The sequence below is a fragment of the Folsomia candida genome, unplaced genomic scaffold (genome assembly GCF_002217175.1).
Source record: "Folsomia candida strain VU population unplaced genomic scaffold, ASM221717v1 Fcan01_Sc002, whole genome shotgun sequence".
NCBI classification, from domain to species: Eukaryota; Metazoa; Arthropoda; class Collembola; order Entomobryomorpha; family Isotomidae; genus Folsomia; species Folsomia candida.
This window is the reverse complement of record NW_019091194.1, coordinates 10,777,941-10,798,312: the sequence shown is the minus strand read 5'-3', so window position 1 is coordinate 10,798,312 and position 20,372 is coordinate 10,777,941. Positions and strand designations below refer to the sequence as shown.

General features: G+C 37.7%; 3 protein-coding genes across 3 annotated transcripts; 2 read left to right on the top strand and 1 right to left on the bottom strand.

Moving 5' to 3' along the window:
- The first annotated feature begins 5 nt into the window (after positions 1–5).
- Positions 6–5,092, top strand: LOC110844298 (beta-catenin-like protein 1). The gene is made up of 5 exons (XM_022090471.2): positions 6–523; positions 618–724; positions 2,718–3,108; positions 3,509–3,822; positions 4,112–5,092. Exons 1-5 carry the CDS (start codon positions 206–208, stop codon positions 4,746–4,748), a joined length of 1,767 nt encoding a protein of 588 aa, XP_021946163.1. The 5' UTR covers positions 6–205; the 3' UTR covers positions 4,749–5,092.
- A 133-nt stretch (positions 5,093–5,225) lies between these two features.
- Positions 5,226–14,069, top strand: LOC110845023 (chromodomain-helicase-DNA-binding protein 1). Its single transcript, XM_022091378.2, has 19 exons — positions 5,226–6,709; positions 6,870–7,100; positions 7,258–7,445; positions 7,563–7,762; positions 7,875–7,998; positions 8,096–8,337; positions 8,441–8,532; positions 8,636–8,783; positions 8,898–8,936; positions 9,026–9,228; positions 9,314–10,039; positions 10,109–10,136; positions 10,324–10,524; positions 10,603–11,162; positions 11,250–11,370; positions 11,482–12,264; positions 12,357–12,514; positions 12,612–13,280; positions 13,356–14,069. Exons 1-19 carry the CDS (start codon positions 6,300–6,302, stop codon positions 13,684–13,686), a joined length of 5,454 nt encoding a protein of 1,817 aa, XP_021947070.1. The 5' UTR covers positions 5,226–6,299; the 3' UTR covers positions 13,687–14,069.
- A 10-nt stretch (positions 14,070–14,079) lies between these two features.
- LOC110845022 (ras-related protein Ral-a) lies at positions 14,080–18,648 on the bottom strand. The gene is made up of 5 exons (XM_022091376.2): positions 17,836–18,648; positions 15,189–15,270; positions 15,049–15,114; positions 14,703–14,866; positions 14,080–14,629 (listed from the first exon to the last, which is right to left on the bottom strand). The coding sequence occupies exons 1-5, from the start codon at positions 18,030–18,032 to the stop codon at positions 14,224–14,226; spliced, it is 915 nt and encodes a 304-aa protein (XP_021947068.1). The 5' UTR covers positions 18,033–18,648; the 3' UTR covers positions 14,080–14,223.
- Between the last annotated feature and the right edge of the window lie 1,724 nt (positions 18,649–20,372).

Below are 20,372 nucleotides of genomic sequence, written 5' to 3'. Positions count from 1 at the left end.
GAAATTACCAACTTCAGTCAGTCTGACTCTGCTCTACAATGCACTCTTCGTCCCAACCCTGCCACGACCACAGCACCACTCCGCACGACCCTGGCGGATAAAGAATTATTTCAGGAAATGTAAGTACAATTTCCAGAAATTTTGACAACCATTCCCCCCACAAGTTCCCGTCCTCTCCGAGCACGCTACGTTATTTGGAGAGACGATGGACGTGAAAGAGCTCCTCTCCTTCAAACCTGACTCGACTCCGCAGCGAGATTCGTCCTCAGCCGCACCCCCTGGAGGGGATCGAGGAGGGGATCGAGGCCGGAAACGGATCGCGGTGACGACGAGGGAGGAGGCTGGCATTCTCAAGAAGCCAAGCATCGCCCCTCTCCTCCCAGATTCGACGAGCAGTGGGAGAGATGATGCCATTACAACTGCACGGGGCGGAGGTGACCCGATTGAGGGGGCAGTACTGGGTCCTGAGATGACTGAGGAGGAGCGCCTTCGGATTATTCAAATGGTCGAGGATGAGCCCGAGGTACGTGAAAGATTGGTCGAAATTGGTTAAGAATTGAGAGAGATATCGAATTTCGAAGAATTAACAATAATTTCTCTGTTTCACTATTGACTAGGTGACGCCATTTACAAGCCAAGAACTAAAGAGGGTCATTTCCGTACTCGAGAAGAGAATTGCTCGGAATCAAGAAATGCGAATCAAGTTTCCCGACCAGCCTGAAAAGTAAGTAGAAAATTGTTTCATTTCATTTATCTAGTGCTTCATTTATGCTTGGGGAAAGGGGGAAAATGGGGGATTTTTGGGAAATTATAATTTTGCTTGGCTAAGAATTTCCCATTGCGATTGTTCATAAGGCCAGTTCGTTTATTCTTCAATGTAGGGAAGAAAGGGAAGAGACGTACATAGAGTTTAGCTTTGGAACAGAAGAAATAGGAACTTTATTGTTTGATAAGGGGACTGTCCTTGAATTATTATGTAAGTAATGCTGAGTATGAGCACCAAGTCATAGGCATGTTTGTGGCGTACTGCATACAAATTACAGTGAAGCATTGTTCTTGACCAATTCGGCGATTTGCTTAGTCGCTAACGACAAAATTAACTGGCCGGCCAACGCCCAATTCGGCGTTCGTTCGGCATTGGGCGTCGACTCTAAAATTAGCATGGTGCTGGTAGTGGGCTGGTTTAAGTCAGTGCCGTATTCGTAGTTACTTTGAAACTTGGGAGCTTAAATTATAGATAAACTTCGGTCTTCTCTTGACCGATCGTTTACATTTTCTTTAACGCAATTTAGAACAATACGACGACAAACTACTAATTGTTTGAAGTATATTGATTCTCATGGCTTTAGAGTCTAAGGTTTAGAATCATAATAGATTTGTTTACAAAGCAGTCTGTAATACTTTTAAGAAGCATTTTACAACGAACTCGAATATAGTGTCTATAATTTTGATCATGGCGATAGATGACGACGAGTGATAATCTATAAACGTACTTCAACTTAGAAGAATCCTTGATGACACGCAATAAATTCTATTGTTCAAAATGATTCTGAATTACGATACACTAAAATACACTTGAGGATTTCTAGATGTGCACAAGAGAACCGTCTTGCAAGTTTGGTCATCGAAGTTGGTAGCGAGGGAGGTCTAATTGACGTCCATAAATGTGATTCATTGAAGTTACATAATGAATCATTAAAACTTTCTGTCGAAGAAAACAAACCCGATTGTTCATTTTTCGATAAATGAAGCAAATGTTTATGTTGATCTGTTCGATTTCTTCTAATCTAGATACTTGAAAACGACCAATGTTGTTTGAAGATATGAAACGTTCAACGTTTTGTCCTAGTGTCAGAATTATCTAACATCTAAAAACGACTAGTCTAAATCGAGTAAAAAATCTAAAGCTATCAGATTGGCAGGAATATTGTGATACAAAAGTATAAAACCATTACAGGCAGATTTTATTTTTTATGAAACTTGTTTGTTGTGGATAACGGGTCAAATTAGCCTCCAATGTTATCGATTATTGTTACTAAAACTTTGGTCACGATCACGAACGCGCTATAACTAAGGGCATTCTTTCCGATAATCGGAAAACCGATCGCACTGGTCTAGAACATGTTTCTGTGGGTGTCTTTTCATGTCTTCGACTAAATAGTAACCGTTCGAAAGTCGTTTATTGTGATTATTACCTCTTTTCCACGAATTGTTTGGTTCGATGGTTGTTGTACAAATCATCTTGCTACATCTTAAGAAATTCACTTGATCATTAAGCGTTTTTAACCATATAAAGAAAACTAAATATCTATTGAGGAATCGCAACAAAAAGAAACGGTAGACTTCGAGTAGTATAACATATTAATTTTGATGATAGTAAAACGAAACTGCTGGTTTCAGTCTTAGTCTAGATTTTGGCTATATTTATGCAGCTTTAAAAATCAATTATTAAAGTATTCAGCAATTTCGCCTTCAAGATATCTTGTTTAGTTGATCGTTTTCTGTGATCAGGGTTAGGGTTAGGCGTGTATTGTTGTCTTACCGATCGTTGTTTTACACATTAATTAGAGCCAAATAGTTCGTTGAACTAACACTAACATTATTCTACGACTGAACTGATATGATTAGCGCTTGCAAAATAATATTTCAGTATCAATAGCCGAAGCAATGCTAATTGCTAAGCCGAATTGTAACACGCTTTGTTATTTTGATTGCAGATTCATGGATTCAGAGCTGGAGTTGCACGAGTCCGTCCAAGAACTCCACGCATTGGCTACGGTCCCAGATCTTTATTCATTAGCCGTGGATCTCAATCTGCTATCAATTTTACTCGGCTGCCTCGCTCACGAGAATGCTGACATATCCTGTGCTGTCCTCGATGTACTTCAAGAGCTTACCGATGTTGACACAATCAACGAAGCAGAAGAATCGACAGGGCTTTTAATTGATAACCTGATTGATCTCCAAGCTATCGGTCTCTTAACACAGAATTTGGACAGACTGGATGAATCCAACAAGGACGAGGCGGATGGGGTCCATAATACATTGGCCATTTTTGAAAACCTCTTTGAAATTAGGCCCGAACTGTGCTCAACGGCTGGACAAAACGTGAGTAAAAGACAGATCACTTATTTATCCTATTATCATAGTTATTGCGAAATAGAAAACGTGGCGTGGTTTTTGACCGTGGCAGTAGCTAACTGTAATATGCAACCGGTTGGTGAGCGAATGCCGCCGTCACCGCCGCACTTAGTTGACGTATCACGTAACATTACAGAAATATTAGATAGAGGATTGTGATTAGATTAATTAGTGGAAAGGAAAGACGTCGTTCGCCAGTCCGCTTCTATTAATAATATAAAACGCTGCATTTGTACATACTCAGTGGTAACTTGCGCCATAGTTAAACACGACATTCGCGCAAGTTGCTAACTAGTAAAGTATAACACACCTTATCCCAAAATAATGTTTTCAATTTACATGAAATATGCATTGTTGTTAATTACAGGGCCTGCTGACGTGGCTCCTTAAACGAATAAGATCTCGAATGCCATTTGATGGGAACAAACTTTACGCTGGAGAGATGTTGGCCATCCTACTGCAGGACAACGTAGAAAACAGAGCATCACTTGGGAACGTGGAGGGCATTGACATATTGCTGCAACAACTGGCTACCTTCAAGAGACATGATCCTAGTTCCAACGAGGAAGGAGAATACATGGAAAATCTCTTCAACTGTCTCTGTTCTGCCTTGCTGCACGGTCCTAATCGGGACAAATTTTTAAAAGGAGAAGGTCCACAACTCATGAACTTAATGCTTAGGTAAGTAAAGACTATTGGTTTAAATTCGCCTATCTCTTAATTAAATTATACATACCTACTTGTGATACTCCCACTTGCGCCACAAGTTAAGATATCACTATCTACTCCTTTAGCGTTTTTAAGCTTGTGCTTGTACACTTATTATTCGAAAGCTTATACTTTTCATTTTTAGCTACAGAATAATGACTTACCCAACTTCGTCTCCTCCTCCTACACACATATTCAATACTCCATCACCACATAATTAATTAGGGCTGTAATTAAGTACTGTATTGTGTGTGACTTACAGGGAGAAACGACAGTCCCGTAGCGGAGCGCTTAAAGTCCTTAATCATGCAGTATCTGGACCTGATGGCACCTCCAACGCCAACAAAGTCGTCGAAATCTTGGGACTACGAACACTATTTCCTTTGTTTATGAAAACTCCCAAGAAATCCAAAAGGAAGGGGATATCCGCATTGGAGCATGAAGAGCATTGTGTTTCAGTCATCGCTGGAATTATTCAGCACGTGATGGGTCCTACACGAAACCGAGTCCTGCTAAAATTTGAAGAAAATGACTTTGAAAAAGTGGAACGACTTGGTGAGCTGCATTTCAAATATTTATCAAAAGTCAACCAAGTAGACAATGACATTGTCGAAGAACTCAAGAAAGGAGGAGAAGCACCTGATGAAGATGAAGTGTACCTTCGGAGGCTGGACAATGGATTGTTCACTCTTCAGCTTGTTGACTACATCATACTCGAAACGGCAGTGTCTAATCCCAGGGTGAAGGACCGATTAGCCCAAATCATTCAACTAAGGAAAGGTTCAATGGACACCATTAAAGATATCGTCCGAGAATATGCGGATAATCTTGGGAACGAAAATGAAGAGTGGAAACACAGACAGCAAGAAAGCATCACGTTACTACTGGAACAGTTTTGAAGTCATCATCAGTCACCCAAGTATATGAGTTTATAAGGTATGTTGCGATTCAACTATTGTTTGTTACATTTAAAACGACTGCAATAGAATTTAGTTATCATATATGATAATGATATATAACATAACAAAAGATTTGAGTGTCATTTGACTCATTGTTTACATTACAACAATAATATTAAGAAAGGGCACAGTTTTATTCAGTAATAGTGTTTAAATAACTTGAGCGCCCAAAGTGATAATAATATTTATTTAATATTTTTATACTATGATGATGATAATGAATCATATCCTACAAAAGTCAAATAAATGCAAAGAGGTTGCTCATCAACCCAAAGTAATACAAATTCAGTAGTATTGTATAACAATTATCTATTGATAAATGGCAAAGGCAATCTGGCAAAACGGTTAATAATTTTAATAGCAAGTTAATTTTAATATTACTAAGTTTGCATAAATGAAGGGACCAAAATACTGGCTTTTATGTTTTCATATTAATTTTAAGAGATTGAATAATTTGCGTTTATTATACTATAATTAATTAATAATGTGGGTGGAGGGAGGAGAAATATTGGACAATGAAATTCTCCATTCATCATCAGTGAAAATAATTGCATGATGAGTAATAGATATACACACAATAAGGCAAATTATAAGCAGAGATGAATACTTTTCTTGCATTACTTATCGACAGTAATTCATGTAGCCTCTTCCCTACTTTTGCATGGTATATGGGATTGAGTAGATCATGGAAAAGCAGCCATTTTCCTCAATTTCACAAGTGAACAATGCAAATTTCCAAGCTGTTTACACATTTTCACATACCCTTTCAATTTATTTCAATTTCTGCAAGCCTTTTCCCATTTTTACATAATTTTTCAAGATTTTCAAAATAATTTCGAAAGTTTTCATCATGGCGGATTCCACTAGGGACGTAGTGGTGATAAATAGGCTAAATTACTTCAAAATCCACCCATTTTATACCCTCCATCTCTGATTTTTACATGTCATGCAATTCCTTCCTCTTCTCTTGAACTTGAAATGTTATGCGACTGATAGTTTCTCCATTTCAAGCTAATTTTTCCAAATTTTGACCCGCAATAATACGGCGCTATCATGCCTCGAGCCCCGAGTTCATGTGAAGGACAAGAGCAGCAGAATTTGTCGTCTTGTGAAGAGAAGAGAGGAGAGAATTGCATCCACCATTTTAGCAGTTTGTTGAGCTTCATGTTCTGGCTACGAAACCCAGCCCATTGCACAGAAAGCCACGAGAGAGCTTAGAATTTCTAACACGTTCTGTATCCATCCCATCCATGCTGGCCAAGCGGCGACAGGTTGAAGCGAGAGTCGACTCACTACTGCTGCGTAACCCAGTTTAGCCGTAGCACCACCACTCAACTCCACCGTCACCAACAGCAATACGAGTAGTAGCAGCAGAGTAATGGTCGTCTTCTCCTCTCTTTCTCCCAATATATTAAATCCATCAGCAAGATAATATATTTGACCTTAACAATTGACACCCAGTGACCATAGTTCAACCTGTGTCTCAACACAATGAGTCCCCCCACTGGTGGTGGGGATGTAGAGAAGGAAAAACATAGCAAGGGTGATAGTGGAGTGGAAAATAACGAGTCTGAAAATAGTTCGACATCTGATAATTCTAAGGATGACGATGAAGACGACGATAGTGGGAGTGACAGCTCTTCCGGTTCTTCGGCGTCAGGGTCAGAACAAGTCAGTGATGAGGAAGACGTAGACAAAGTTGACGAGGATGACGACGACGACGTCAACAAGTCCAGAGAACAGAGTGACGATGAAGAAGATGATGAAGTAAAGTCGTCCAGATCGAGGTCCTCTGCAGGGTCCAGGTCAGAGTCAGAAGGGTCCAGGTCAAGAAGTAGGTCGAGGTCTGGCTCCAGATCGTCGTCAAGTTCAAGTCGCTCAGGATCTCATTTAAGTGACAGGTGTGCAGAAATATTACGATAGCGTCATTTTTTCATGCATTTTCATGACCATTTGCATGCAAATAATATCATGGCATCATATCATGAATAAGCACCCTTTATTTTGTACATATTTATTTATACTATTATTTTACCTTCCCATCCTTTCACGACAATACAGCGACATTGCCAAGAGAAAGAAAGAGGCAGAAAAGTTTTGGGAGGATGATCCTGAATTTTACGGAATAAGGAGATCACATCGACCACGTGTTGAACCCAAACCCCCCAAATTACAATCACAAGCTGGGAGTAAACGGGGATCACCTTCTGGAAAGAAACATGGTGCAGGTAAAGCGAAAAAGCGAAAAATGTCCTCAGATGAAGATGAAACTTCAGATGAAGATCACTCCAGGTTAGTAAAAATATATATACATATTTGAATAAAACACCAAAATACAAACAATATTATTGAATCAAACAAGCTAATGTATTTCTATTTCATGTCGCAATGACATTATATTTAATGGCGATTGTACTTATTTTATCTTCTTGTTCAATTTATTTGCTAGAACTGTACGAAAAAGAAATACCAAGGCGTCAGTTAGTTATAAAGAAGCAGAGAGTGAGGATGAGGGAGATTTGTTGACTGACAACGAAGAATCCGATGATACTCAACAGCAAAATGGAGAACAAGAGCCGGAAGAACATGTAGAAACTATTGAAAGGGTTATGGATTCTAGAATGGGAAAACGTGGAGGTAATTAGAAAGACAGCAGGCCAAACTGTAGATTTTGTAGGACAGCATTCTGTAATTAATGCTGATTTACATGTGTGGAGAAATATAATTCTGATTTCCAATTTTAACCTTGTTTAGTCACTGGTAGTATCACAACTATTTACTCGGTTGCTGAAAAAGGAGATCCTAATGATCCTGCAACGCCGAAATCTGAATTGGAAAAGCAATTCTTTATAAAGTGGACTGGATGGTCCCACTTACACAATACATGGGAATCAATAGATACGCTAACAGAATTAAAAGTCAAGGGGCTGAAAAAATTGGACAATTTCTGCAAGGTATATAAAATTTGAAGCATACATAATGTATGTAGTAGCTATTGAGGTGGATTATCCATAATCTATACTTTAATAACATGCCTCTTGTCGTCGTGTCTCTACATTTTAATAGAAAGAAGATGATCACAATTGGTGGAAATCTAGAGCCACTCCGGAAGATGTAGAGTATGTAGAATGTCAATTGGAGTTGCAACAAGAACTAGTTAAAAGCTATGTTTATGCTGAGAGAGTCATTGGTAAATTCCTTTAATTCATTTACCATAACTTTTTTGATAACGGATAATGCTTTTCGGATAAGATTTATTGTTTCATGTTTCATTGTTGGTATTATAGCTGAACAAACTAATGCCGAAGGAATTAAAGAGTATTATGTAAAATGGGAGAGTCTTCCATACTCTGACGCTACTTGGGAAAGTGCTGATTTAATTAAAAAGAGAAATCCAGAAGCCATTAAGGATTTTAAACGACGAGAAGCATCAAACAGGACCCCAACATCGTCGTCGAAATTTCTTCGAACTCGACCCAAATTCTCCCAAATTAAGTCTCAGCCAGATTATTTATCCGGAGAAACTTTGGTACATTTTTAATTAGAATATTATAAGATTCTACTTGATGTGTGGATACTTTAATTATTATATATGATCAATTTATACAATTTTCATATTGCATTTTATATAGGATTTGGTTCTCCGAGATTATCAAATGGATGGGTTGAACTGGTTAGTTCATTCTTGGTGCAAAGAAAATTCAGTAATCTTGGCAGATGAGATGTACGATTTATTCACATACACATTAATTTAATTTGAAAATGCAGACCAAGGACTATAAATGTCTAGTCTAGGAGAGTTTATACATTATATATTTCAATTTTAGGGGACTTGGAAAAACTATTCAAACCATTTGTTTCCTGGCCTATTTATTCGAGCATTATAATTTGTACGGCCCCTTCCTTCTAGTCGTTCCTCTGTCAACGATGACAGCCTGGCAGAAAGAGTTTTCCCAGTGGGCACCTCAAATAAATGTAAATAAATTCTTTCTAATAACAACAAATTTTAATCCATCAAATCAACTTCTACTTCAAATCCCCCAAATCAATTTGTAACTTATTGGCTTAACTTGTTTATTTCTGATGCAGGTAGTGACATATTTGGGGGATATTCCTTCTAGAGCAATTGTAAGCTATTGTTATTTATTATCATATTACTCAGCTATACAAATATGATGACCATTAAATCATAATAATGTGTAATGGTGTATCTGCAGATTCAAGAATTTGAGTGGTTTTTTAAAGGAACTCGTAAACTCAAGTTCAATGCAATCTTAACTACATATGAAATTGTACTGAAGGACAAACAGTTTCTCAGTGAAGTTTCATGGGCAGCACTTATGGTGGACGAAGCTCATCGACTGAAAAATCAGGATGCACTTTTATACAAGGCATTAGTTGATTTTGATTCTAATCATAGGTTGGATTTTTGTACATTTTTTATATACATTAAATGTATCTTGGCAGTTCATTATAATAATCGAGTCTAATCTAATATAATTCAGATTACTAATTACTGGAACGCCTCTTCAAAATTCGTTAAAAGAACTCTGGTCTCTCCTGCATTTTATCATGCCTCACAAGTTTGATGACTGGGATTACTTTCAAAAGGAGCATGATCACTCTGCCACAAAAGGATATACCAGACTTCACAAACAATTAGAACCCTATATTTTGAGGCGAGTGAAGAAAGATGTAGAAAAGTCTTTGCCTGCAAAAGTAGAGCAGATCCTTAGAGTTGAGATGACCATCATGCAAAAGCAGTACTACAAATGGATTCTAACCAAGAATTACACTGCTCTCAGAAAAGGAGCGAAGGGCAACGTTGGATCTTTTATAAACGTTGTAATGGAATTGAAAAAGTGCTGCAATCATGCCACCTTAATCAAGCCATTCGAACAAGGTGGGGGAGACTCTGTGTCACAACTTATCAAAGGCAGTGGAAAATTGATGCTGTTGGACAAGCTCCTCGTTCGTCTTAGGGATACTGGACATCGCGTTCTAATATTTTCTCAAATGGTCATGATGCTTGATATAATTGCCGAATACCTCCAAATGCGAAGATTCCCTTTTCAAAGACTTGATGGATCTATCAAAGGGGATATGAGGAAACAGGCACTGGAGCATTTTAACGCAGAAGGATCTCAAGATTTTTGTTTCTTACTTTCTACTCGAGCTGGAGGATTAGGAATTAACCTCGCCACCGCTGATACAGTCATCATCTTTGACAGGTAAGTAATTACATATACTCAGGTGATGGTATGGTTCTTGTTAATATTTGTCTTCTCGTTGGCTTGCAGTGATTGGAACCCCCAAAACGACTTACAAGTACGTTATCACACAAAAAATTGCATTTCCACTTCAGTATTTTTCTTAAGTTAAAAATCCCGTCGGTGTTTATTCCATTAAAAAGAACTTTAAATACCGACGAGATTTATATCGTATATTGAGCGAATAACTAGTCTAATCTGGGTTGAAATTAAAGACATCATAGTATAAATCTTATTATTTGCAGGCTCAAGCCCGTGCTCATCGTATCGGTCAAAAAAATCAAGTCATGATTTATCGTTTGGTAACTAAAAACTCTGTCGAGGAAGATATTGTGGAAAGAGCCAAGAGAAAAATGGTTTTGGATCATCTTGTCATCCAAAGAATGGACACTACGGGAAGAACCGTTTTAGATAAAGGCTCGAAAGCTAATAATCCATTTAACAAGGTAGATAACTATTAATAGTACTATTTTTGGTGAACAGTTTTGACTAAAAATATACATATTGCTTTTTATTTTATTCAGGATGAACTTACTGCCATCTTAAAGTTTGGTGCTGAAGAGTTATTTAAGGAAGATGAAAACGAGGGGGATGATAACTGTGATATCGATGAAATTTTAAGACGGGCAGAAACCCATGAAGAAGCTGCACGACCAGGTGACGAACTTTTGTCCGCCTTTAAGGTAGCATCATTCTCTGTCAACGAGGATGAAGAAGTACCAGAAACCCCAAGCAGTTCAAATACTCAGGATTCTCAAAACATGGAGTGGGAACAAATTATTCCAGAAGACTTGAGAAAGAAGGTAGAAGCAGAGGAAAAAGAAAAAGAGATGGCCGACTTGTTTCTTCCACCTCGTTCTAGCCGAAACAATGCCACTGCCGCCACGGCAAAGGGCCAGTCATTAGGAAATGAAGCTTTAAATAGAAAGGCCAAGAGCAAAAAACGGAAACGTGGTGCGGATAAGGAAAGTGAAGAGTCAGAGTCCGATGATGAGGAGACTCCTAAAAAACGTGGACGACCAAAACATGGCAAGGATGGGCTCAAGGGATTTACTGATGGGCAAATTCGAAAGTTCCTGAAAAGGTACCTTTCCACTCAAATGTATTGGTAGAGTAATGTAATGCATTTACATTTGGTCAGTTTTTAATAATACTTTCTTTATTTGTCAAGCCTCAAGAAATTCCCAGCTCCACTTCAAAGAATTGACAAAATTGCTGACGATTGTGGTTTGGTTGAAAGAAGTCACGCAGACTTGAAAAAGTTGGCTGAAATGTTGTTGCGAGGATGTGAGGTAACCAAGATAACCATATAATAACCATAGATAATCCAGTGACATTTATTTCTCCCTCTTTGAATGGATTCATCTAATAATTTTTTTTACAATATTATTTGCTTTATAAAGGGTGCAATAGCTGAACAAAAAGCTCATCCTCGTCTCATGATCAAAGAGGAACCACTATCGACTCCAGCCGAAGGTGAAAGTGGCCTGGACACTACCAAGAAAACCTCTACCAAACCAAGAGAGAAGGGTCCAATTTTTAAAGTCTGTGGTGTTGCAATTAATGCTCGAACCATGTCCCTTGCTATCGAGGAGTTGCAAGCCTTGGGCCAGTCTGTCCCAGTCGACGAGTCTGCCAGGAAGAATTGGAAATTTGAAGTCAGAACAAAAAATTCTGGCTTTGATGTGGAATGGGGGGCAGATGAAGACACTAGGTTATTGATTGGAATTTGGGAGTTTGGAATGGGCGCATGGGATAAGATCAGAGAGGCGGATCCAGTTCTCAAAGAAAAAATATTCCTTGAAGGAGACAAGAAGCCCTTGTTTAAAAACGTTGCCACTCGAGCAGATTATCTTCTCAGAGTTCTCAAAAAGCATCAAGCCCTTGTTAAATCAAAGCAGCCAAAACCAAAGAAAAAGAGAGAGGCAAAGGTCAAAAAGGAAGATGGAGGAGTTTCTTCAACCACTGATGGCGTCTCATCGACCACTCATGGGAATGAAAATGGTGCTGCTGCAAAAAAAGATGGCAAGAAAGGCAAGCAAAAAACTAAATCAAAGCGAGAACCGAAAAAGAAAAAAGATGCGGGTCCCATGCATTTCGCTGCTCAAGCAGAACCAACACCAATTGCATTCCTTGGTGAAATGGACCCTGTCATTTTTAACGAATGCAAAGAGAAAATGAGACCGGTGAGTAAATAATAAATAGTAATACACATGGGTAGCTTATGCAATATACGTATGGAATATTGAGGAAACTAACTTCATTACATTTACAACAGGTGAAGAAAGCTCTAAAATCCCTCGATAATCCTGATAAAGATCTATCCGAAAAAGATCAAATCCAGCAGACAAGAACCTGTTTGATAGAAATCGGACAGAGGATCGAAGAATGTTTGAATACCTATGCTGATTCAGAACAGGCAAAAATGTGGAAAAGGTAGCAAAAATACAGAAAATGCATTCTTCTGCCATGCAGTAGGATTACTTGTATGCATGACAAATAATGACACTAATAATAATATTTCTATTTTCAGTTATTTGTGGTATTTTGTATCCAAATTTACCGAGTTTGATGCCAGACAACTCCACCGTGTTTATAAGAGGGCTGTCAAAAAGGAGAAAGAGTATTCGAAAGGGGATAAACCACATAAAGAGAAAAGTTCAAAGAAAGGTGAACGGAAAGAAAAGGAAAAGAAGAACAAGAAGCCTAAACAGCGTCGAGGAGACAAGAGGGAGGAAAACAATCAGCCCAATTTTCACGAAAACTCGAATTCTTCGCAAGGCGATTTTCACAAGAAAAATACATCTTATAAAGAATATCGCGAAGAGAAAGAACGGAAAAAATCACGGGACCCTAGGGATCGTGATATCAACAGATCTCGACATGAAAATAATGCCTCAATGATGCATGAGCATGAAGAATTCGCCCTCTGTCCTCCTGGATCTTCCTTCAGTAATACTGGTAGCAGTAGTGGCAGAGGAAATAAGTATGCTTCCTCCTCTGGCATGCAAAACGGTCCTACATCATATCCACATGATTCCTTTCAAAATCATTCTTATCGAGGAGAAAGGGGAGAGAGAGCTCCTGGGGATCCTAGGAGTCAATCCGGTGATCCAAGACGTTCTCATAAACCTCACCACAACTATGATCGTGGAGCAGGTGGTGGTGGAAGAGGTTGGAATGATCAGTCTGAAAACAATCGGTATAAACATCTAAACTAAATTAAATTCATTTTTCGTATATTCGCTTATGCTAATAAATACTCCCTAATTTGCAGTTGGGACTCTGGTGCTACTGGGGGCGGAGGTTCTTCATATGGACCTAGACGAGGAGGAGGAGGCGGTGGTGGTGCCATGAGCTCGGGAGGAGGAGATAGTTCGTATTATGGCAGCGGCCGACCAATGGTTCCTCCCCCTCCAACAATTGGTGGTCTTTCGCCCTATCAAGGCAGCACTGTTTCAACAAGCAGCAGTAGAATAGCTCCTCCTATTTCAAAAGAAGAATGGAAATCGTACAGACCAGGACCTAACGATCCCCCACCAAGATCGAAGCAACTTCCACCAAATAACATCAATCGCAGATACGAAGGGTCATACGATAAATATTGATCCAAAGAGCGCAGTGCCAATAATAATGATAATATTTTAATTACCACTCGATACTTGGTTAAAAATCATTAATTATTAATCTTGATCTTGCTGTCTTTCTTTAAACCCTTTCTTTAAATCCAGGTTTTCAAGCATCTATTGGGGATGAGTTATCGCGTTTAAAGAGCAACGTATCGTATGATACACAATATCGTATGATATTCTTAGTTAAGATTAGTTATTTAGATTAAATTGTTTACCTCGCACAAATTTACGAATACTTACATTCATCGCTAAAATTAATTCCTGTAATGGTTAATAGATCGTTGGAATTGTTACAATTATTGTTTTGTGGTCGAATTTTACTGGCTGATAATAAATTGATTTTATTGTTGTAATAATAATTTATTGTTGCTTCTGTCATCATTTCATTAGACATACATACATTTTTGTACAGTTACGTTACATATATATAAAAAAAAGTTGGTTGAGAAAAGAATATTTATTTAAAAATAGCAAACATTTTCTTGAAATTAAGTCCTTATCTTTGTCGACTGTTCAGCAACACCTGCAGCAGCAGCAGGACAACCAACCCTTTCTCGTCATCGGTCTTGCTGGCGACGTTGAATCCTTGTCCATGTCGTTGTGACCACTTGAAGAAACTCCTGCCGTGTTTTTTCCCACGCTGAGTCTCGGAACAAAGCTACGCCCGTCCGATTTGTGTTGTGATTTGCCACACTTTCTTCGCTTGTCTTCCCTAATTATGCGCAACAAATCGAAAAATGCCTTGTCCACATTTTCCCTTGTTTTTGCAGACGTCTCAATTAAAGGGACACCCCAGTTTTTTGCTCTGTTCTCGCCCACGGAACGCGACACTTTCCGCCTGTCCTCAAGATCCGATTTATTTCCAATCAAAATTAATGGAATGCGATCGTCGTTATCTTTAACACGGATTATCTGATCCCTGCAAGATTAACAATTATTGCCAACTTTCCCATAACTTGAATGAATTTGCGTAATCAGGAATAAATGTGTACCTCAGTTCTTCACAGTTTTCCAACCCTCCAACTTCTTCTGTAATGCTGTACACGCAAAGGAATCCTTCCCCAGATCTAAAATAGTTGTCTCTGATGGCTGCGTAATCTTCTTGTCCTGCGGTGTCGAGAATGTCAACTTGAATCTCTTCACCGTCCAAAATTACCTTTCAATTTCAATCAGAGGACAATGATACCAATCATTAGATCAGACATTCAATTGACATTTTTAGTGCACCATCACAGAATAGATGCCAGTCATCGACATAAATCATTGTTGGCGTGAACAATGGATTATTTATTATTCAATCGAGAAATATGTAATGTCTTGCATACTCCTTGAACATACCTTTTTTCGATAGGAATCGGCTTTGGTGGGCTCATAGTCTGCTACAAACTCGTCATACATGAATTGCTGCGAGAGTACATAATAATTTATCGTATTTAATTCCTCGGTCAATAAAAATTAAAAGTAAAGTACGGTCGTACAAGTGTTAGAGCACTTTTTCCAACCCCGCCCGATCCAACCATGATTATTTTGTAAAGTTGTGGTGGAGAAATTGGCTGTGACCTAGAATTAGAAGAAAAGACGCATTCAGATTATAATATGACATGTACGACAAATTATCAATCACTTGTATAAATAAAACTTAATGACAACGCCCATTGCTACAAATTTAATTTTCTCACATGGTGCTACTTGGACGCTTAGATGAAACCTTTTCCTCTCAAATTGAAATGTAACACTAATTATTTAGCTTCAATTTCGGGTTGTAAAAATAAATGAGCAAAAACTGAATGAGTGTCATTTCACGGATTTCACACTATGCTGATGACAAATCATAAGTGAAATGGGTAATGATAGTGTCAGTCAGAGTGTATGTAATTACAGCAAATAAATCTCTGGATCTGTGTGCATAAAGATACTTTTCTCATGGTCTCGTCATACATAACTCGATATGATTGTGACAAATGTTGGTCGTGCAACAAAGTATATCACGATCGCCTTGTTTTTTTTGGCAAAATAAGGTCATAAAAATAATAACCATAATCATAAGGTGCTAATATAAAGATCGCCAAAAGAACTTATACTCGTCGTAAAGCGTGAATCTTAGTTTAAATTCATAACGATGTTTGAACTATTATAATACTAATGTGTTATCCAAGGTTAGACAGATAAGGAAAAGTACATGGGCGTTGTTGCAATACACATATTTATGTATGCAGTTACGTATGTATACAGTTTGTGCTTCACTTAAAATAAATCGGACGGACGTGATCTACTGAGAAAGTTTTTTGTCGTCATTTGAATGTCAGTGATCCATATTGTCTCCACGCATGCGACAATATGTATACACAACAATAGAATGCGTTAAGTTGAAAGAAAAGTGAATGTCACCTCTTACGAGTAATATCTATTGTATGACAAATGACAAGTGCTGAATCTTAATACACACATTTTACTCTAGTTTGCATAAAACAAGCAGAATCGGATGGGTGACAGGAAGCTCTAAAAGTAAAATTATATCTCATGTCTAATATTTGAAGTCATAAAACATCACTCACATGAAACTAAATTAGCAATTAAGTAGTGTTAATAGTGAGGCTAAGAATTTTTTACGCGTTTAAATGAAGAATGACCTTTGATGTGCTTCACATAGATACTCAGATCTTCTAATGTACATATTATGCAAAACCTTTTCAACAAAATTAATTGCTTATGTATCATCCGCCCTACATATAAAAATTTACAATTCGTTTAACATGTATGCACAACGGAGTAGAACTTAATTTTGCAGATTTAATTAAATTTAAAACTCACGACATCATTAATCACGATGATACCAGTCTCAATCACTAGATTACTTATTGTGCATTCGGATCATAATAATACGAGATTTATGGTCACATGAACAGTAGAAAGATGAGCTGTGGTGGAAGATTAGAGAGATTTGCATCCCTATCCACAGGATTTCGAAAAGGCTCTGCAATAATGAAAGGAAAAGAGAAGGTTGAAGGAATGAAATGTTAATGTCTTCACTCGGCGAAAAAAGAGATGATGTTGTGCTATGCAGTCCATCAACTTATTCAATAGTAGTGCAAGCATGGATGAATGGTATTCAGGTTTCTGGGACATTAAACATTAACCACAATCAACTTGACGGCTTTTGTGATGCAGTGCAAGTCTCCCTTACATATAAAGCATGTAGATGCTACATACATATATGTAGGTGCATGTAAACGGATTAGTTTCACTACACATTTATGTATGTATGAAGAAGCTCAATTAATGGACACACACCTAATAAGAAAATAAGCATGAGCGACTATTTAATTTGGAGATATGTGAAATTTTATCTCGCAGCGTGAAAAAGATGTTTGATTTTTTTTACCCAACCCTGACAGCCTCCTCCTCGGAGTTATTCCTTTTAAGAAATTTTGACATTTTCACCACATCCACCATTATATACCAGGCAACAGAAGAGGAAAAATCGAGTTGAAGAAAGAGACGCACAAAATTTCCTAAGACGCACGATCACGACTTTAGTTATTCTGTACCAGTAACCACAACTGTATTTAATTCCAAGCTGCTGAACGGAATGAAAATGTTCAAAAATAATCACATTGGACGGAACAAAGTGTATCTACCATTCAGTCAAGTCATGCACGATCATTTTTGTTTATAGAGCATAAACTCAAGTTATTAGCAATTAACATGCATTTGCCAGGTAATTTTGAAGAGGGTTAACGACAAAAAAATGTTTGCAAAATAAATTATAAACAGACAGATACATACATATTTTGGTTTGGGAATTAGAACACGGTACGATTGATTGAAATTGATCCTGATTAAATATTTATGCTCATGTAATAAAATAACCAAACTATGTTAATTTTTCGAAGGCCATGTTTACATGCTGAAAGTTGGCATCATAGTGAGAGATGAAATTATCAGATACTTATAATTCGCTAATAAGACGTTGCTCAAAATATTTAATTTCTTCATCTTGATCATCGTATTTCGCAATAATCTCACAATAACAAAGGAGCATTTTTATCATTCTTGGCTGTGGGTGCAATCACAGAATCACGAGGAAATTGACCTGATCTCGAATAATCATGATTATAATCATACCCTTTTGATTGATCCCCACTAATAATTCCTTGCTGATGAGAGTTGCTGGTGGTTTGTGTAGAGGACGATTTGCTTCGTACAAATCTTCTCACTTTGTTCCATTGCGAACTCAACACGTTTCCAGATCTCAGCGTGAACCTCCTCGATTCTTGGATAACTTGCACTCGCAAATCTCTCAGAGATGCTCTCCACGGCATTTTCAACCCCACAGCGATTATTTATAGTCAGCACATGCACGACTCAATTTAATTCAATTTTATAACGAACGAAACTGAAACCTTAATCGTCTCACAGTATTACAACAAATGCAAATATTTCGCTATGCTTAATTTCAATCTTCTTTTACTTTTGTTACGCTACGACGAGGGGATCAAATGTGCTCTATTAAAAATGGACACGAATATCCATACGTAATTTCACATGAGATAAGCTCCACGGAATTAAATTCAGAAGAGTGAGTAGTAGCAAGCGTCCGCTTAAGACGCAGCAGGTGAACTAGATTTTGATTTTATTCCCATGATACACACCTTCGTTTCAATTCTTCTGCTTCAAGGGTAAAAACAACAGTGAATAAAACTGGCTGCAACAATTGAATCAGTGAATAATATGAGTGAGTTAAATGAGCACTGCTACTACTGCGACTATCTCGGCTGCTGGTTACTTGGTTTATAGTGGTGAGATTCGTTTAGAAATTTTGCCAATCCTCCTCCACCACAACAATAATAATACTAATAAGCAACTTTATAATACGGTCTTGACGATGTGATGACCAACTACATATCTCACGAACGAGCGACGCGAGTACCTCAGCATCGTTGCATGATGGGTCTCAGTTTCTCGACTGCTAAAGAGCTGGCTCACGGCTTTTAACAATATTATGCTTCTCACTTTTTGTCAGTCTCTTCGTCATAAGTTAGGCACGAGCGAAATGTATGCATACGTACAAGCAAACCATTCCTGCTGAGGCTATAAAGACAAAAAAACGCTGTAGGGCCGACAACGATGATGACGACGGGAAAGGGAATAAGACCCTGCGGGGTATTTAGTAGTATGACATGTATTTATTACAATGGGTTTTAGGGAAATCCGAATATGTATCGTGGTACATATTCATTTTTCATGTAGTTAGTTTGTCGACAAGTTTCGTGTCAAGCAACATCTTCGATGAACATAATTTTATTATTACATACGCAGAATGAATTAACAGAATAATGTCAACAACATTTCTCTTTGGTTGACACCGATATCAATTTGTTTTTGTTCTTGTTATGGTCAATTCCCGTGAAATTAAATCCTCAAGCAGTGAGGCAAGCACTTGGCGTCATGAGTCGTTCATACATAATAATACTAATTTAATCAAAAAAGATGGTAGCGATAGAACTATTACAAAATTGACCTTTTTAATCTGTTGTATGTACAGTTTGTATGAAATCGTTATTGACAAAATGATGAATCATCATCTCACTTATGCGGTTTTATTAAGAACGATGGTGTTTATGGTATTTGTTTGTGAATGAGTAAAATGTGGTTGTGACAGATGCTTATGTCGTAGTTAGTGCTGGTATTGTGTGAAAGTTGTTCCCACATGTGTACAATAGTAAATACATGCATACTAATGAACAGAATCTGGAAAAGAGGGGTGGGAAAGGATGGATAAAGTGATAACGGATTGTCTGGCTGGGGTTCATTTATCCGGTTCCGGTATTTTTTACAGGTTCACCTGTCGTTCAAATTGTTAATGCGTCATTTTACTTAATCCGGACTAAATTACTCCATCAGGAGGAAATGACTCATTATATGCTTTTATCTCACCCCAGCGTTAATGCATCTTGAAATTCACATGAAATATCTAAGTTAGTTCGAACCAAGGAACAATAATTTGTTTGGTATTATCAGTAATTAGTGTAGGAACTACATGGATTTAATAATCAGAAAAAGTACTTCTTGTATAATCGTAATGCACGAATCAATTATTTTCAAGGTACACCTGCCAGTCAGTCAATAAGTAAAGTGCAAACTTCAAGTCAATCATTCAGTATTACTCCCCACGTAATACGTATTTAATAGTAACCTTGATAAATATATTGTACGTATATCTCAAGCATTAAAGTTCATCCTGCACTAATAAAATAATATCTCGCTTGTTCTCACAATAAAAATAAACACATCAAGATGATCTATTTTAAAGCAAGCACATATATGAAATATATGAAATATGTAAGGTTCGACCATCAAGTAATTGGACTGTTTGAATTTAGGGTTTATTTTGAAAGGGGGGTCTCAAAGCGAAATAAGTTTTTGAAATGTGTTTACGGTACACTCCAGAATTATAAATTATATGGGGATTTTGGTCCTTCAACAACCCTAAGACCGCAGGGGAAAGTTTAAAACATCAATTTACTCATTCATATGAATGCAAATTATAAAGGACCAACCTTTGGAGAAAATTATTTAATTTTCGCCCTGAGACCCCATCGACCCCCAAAATAATCAATATCTTATGCCTTAAAATTATCTTATACCTAAAATATAAGAGC

Bases quoted from the DNA above. Each gene is read 5' to 3' on its own strand.
- LOC110845023 (XM_022091378.2), top strand. From the start codon at position 6,300: ATGAGTCCCCCCACTGGTGGTGGGGATGTAGAGAAGGAAAAACATAGC. The intron at 10,040-10,108 runs GTAAGTAATTAC...GTTGGCTTGCAG, and splicing joins ACAGTCATCATCTTTGACAG to TGATTGGAACCCCCAAAACG. The intron at 11,371-11,481 runs GTAACCAAGATA...TGCTTTATAAAG, and splicing joins TGTTGTTGCGAGGATGTGAG to GGTGCAATAGCTGAACAAAA.
- LOC110844298 (XM_022090471.2), top strand. From the start codon at position 206: ATGGACGTGAAAGAGCTCCTCTCCTTCAAACCTGACTCGACTCCGCAG. The intron at 524-617 runs GTACGTGAAAGA...ACTATTGACTAG, and splicing joins TGGTCGAGGATGAGCCCGAG to GTGACGCCATTTACAAGCCA. The intron at 3,109-3,508 runs GTGAGTAAAAGA...TGTTAATTACAG, and splicing joins GCTCAACGGCTGGACAAAAC to GGCCTGCTGACGTGGCTCCT.
- LOC110845022 (XM_022091376.2), bottom strand. From the start codon at position 18,032: ATGCCGTGGAGAGCATCTCTGAGAGATTTGCGAGTGCAAGTTATCCAA. The intron at 15,271-17,835 runs GTATGATTATAA...TTCTAATTCTAG, and splicing joins AGTGGGGATCAATCAAAAGG to GTCACAGCCAATTTCTCCAC. The intron at 14,630-14,702 runs GTACACATTTAT...TTAATCTTGCAG, and splicing joins GAAAACTGTGAAGAACTGAG to GGATCAGATAATCCGTGTTA.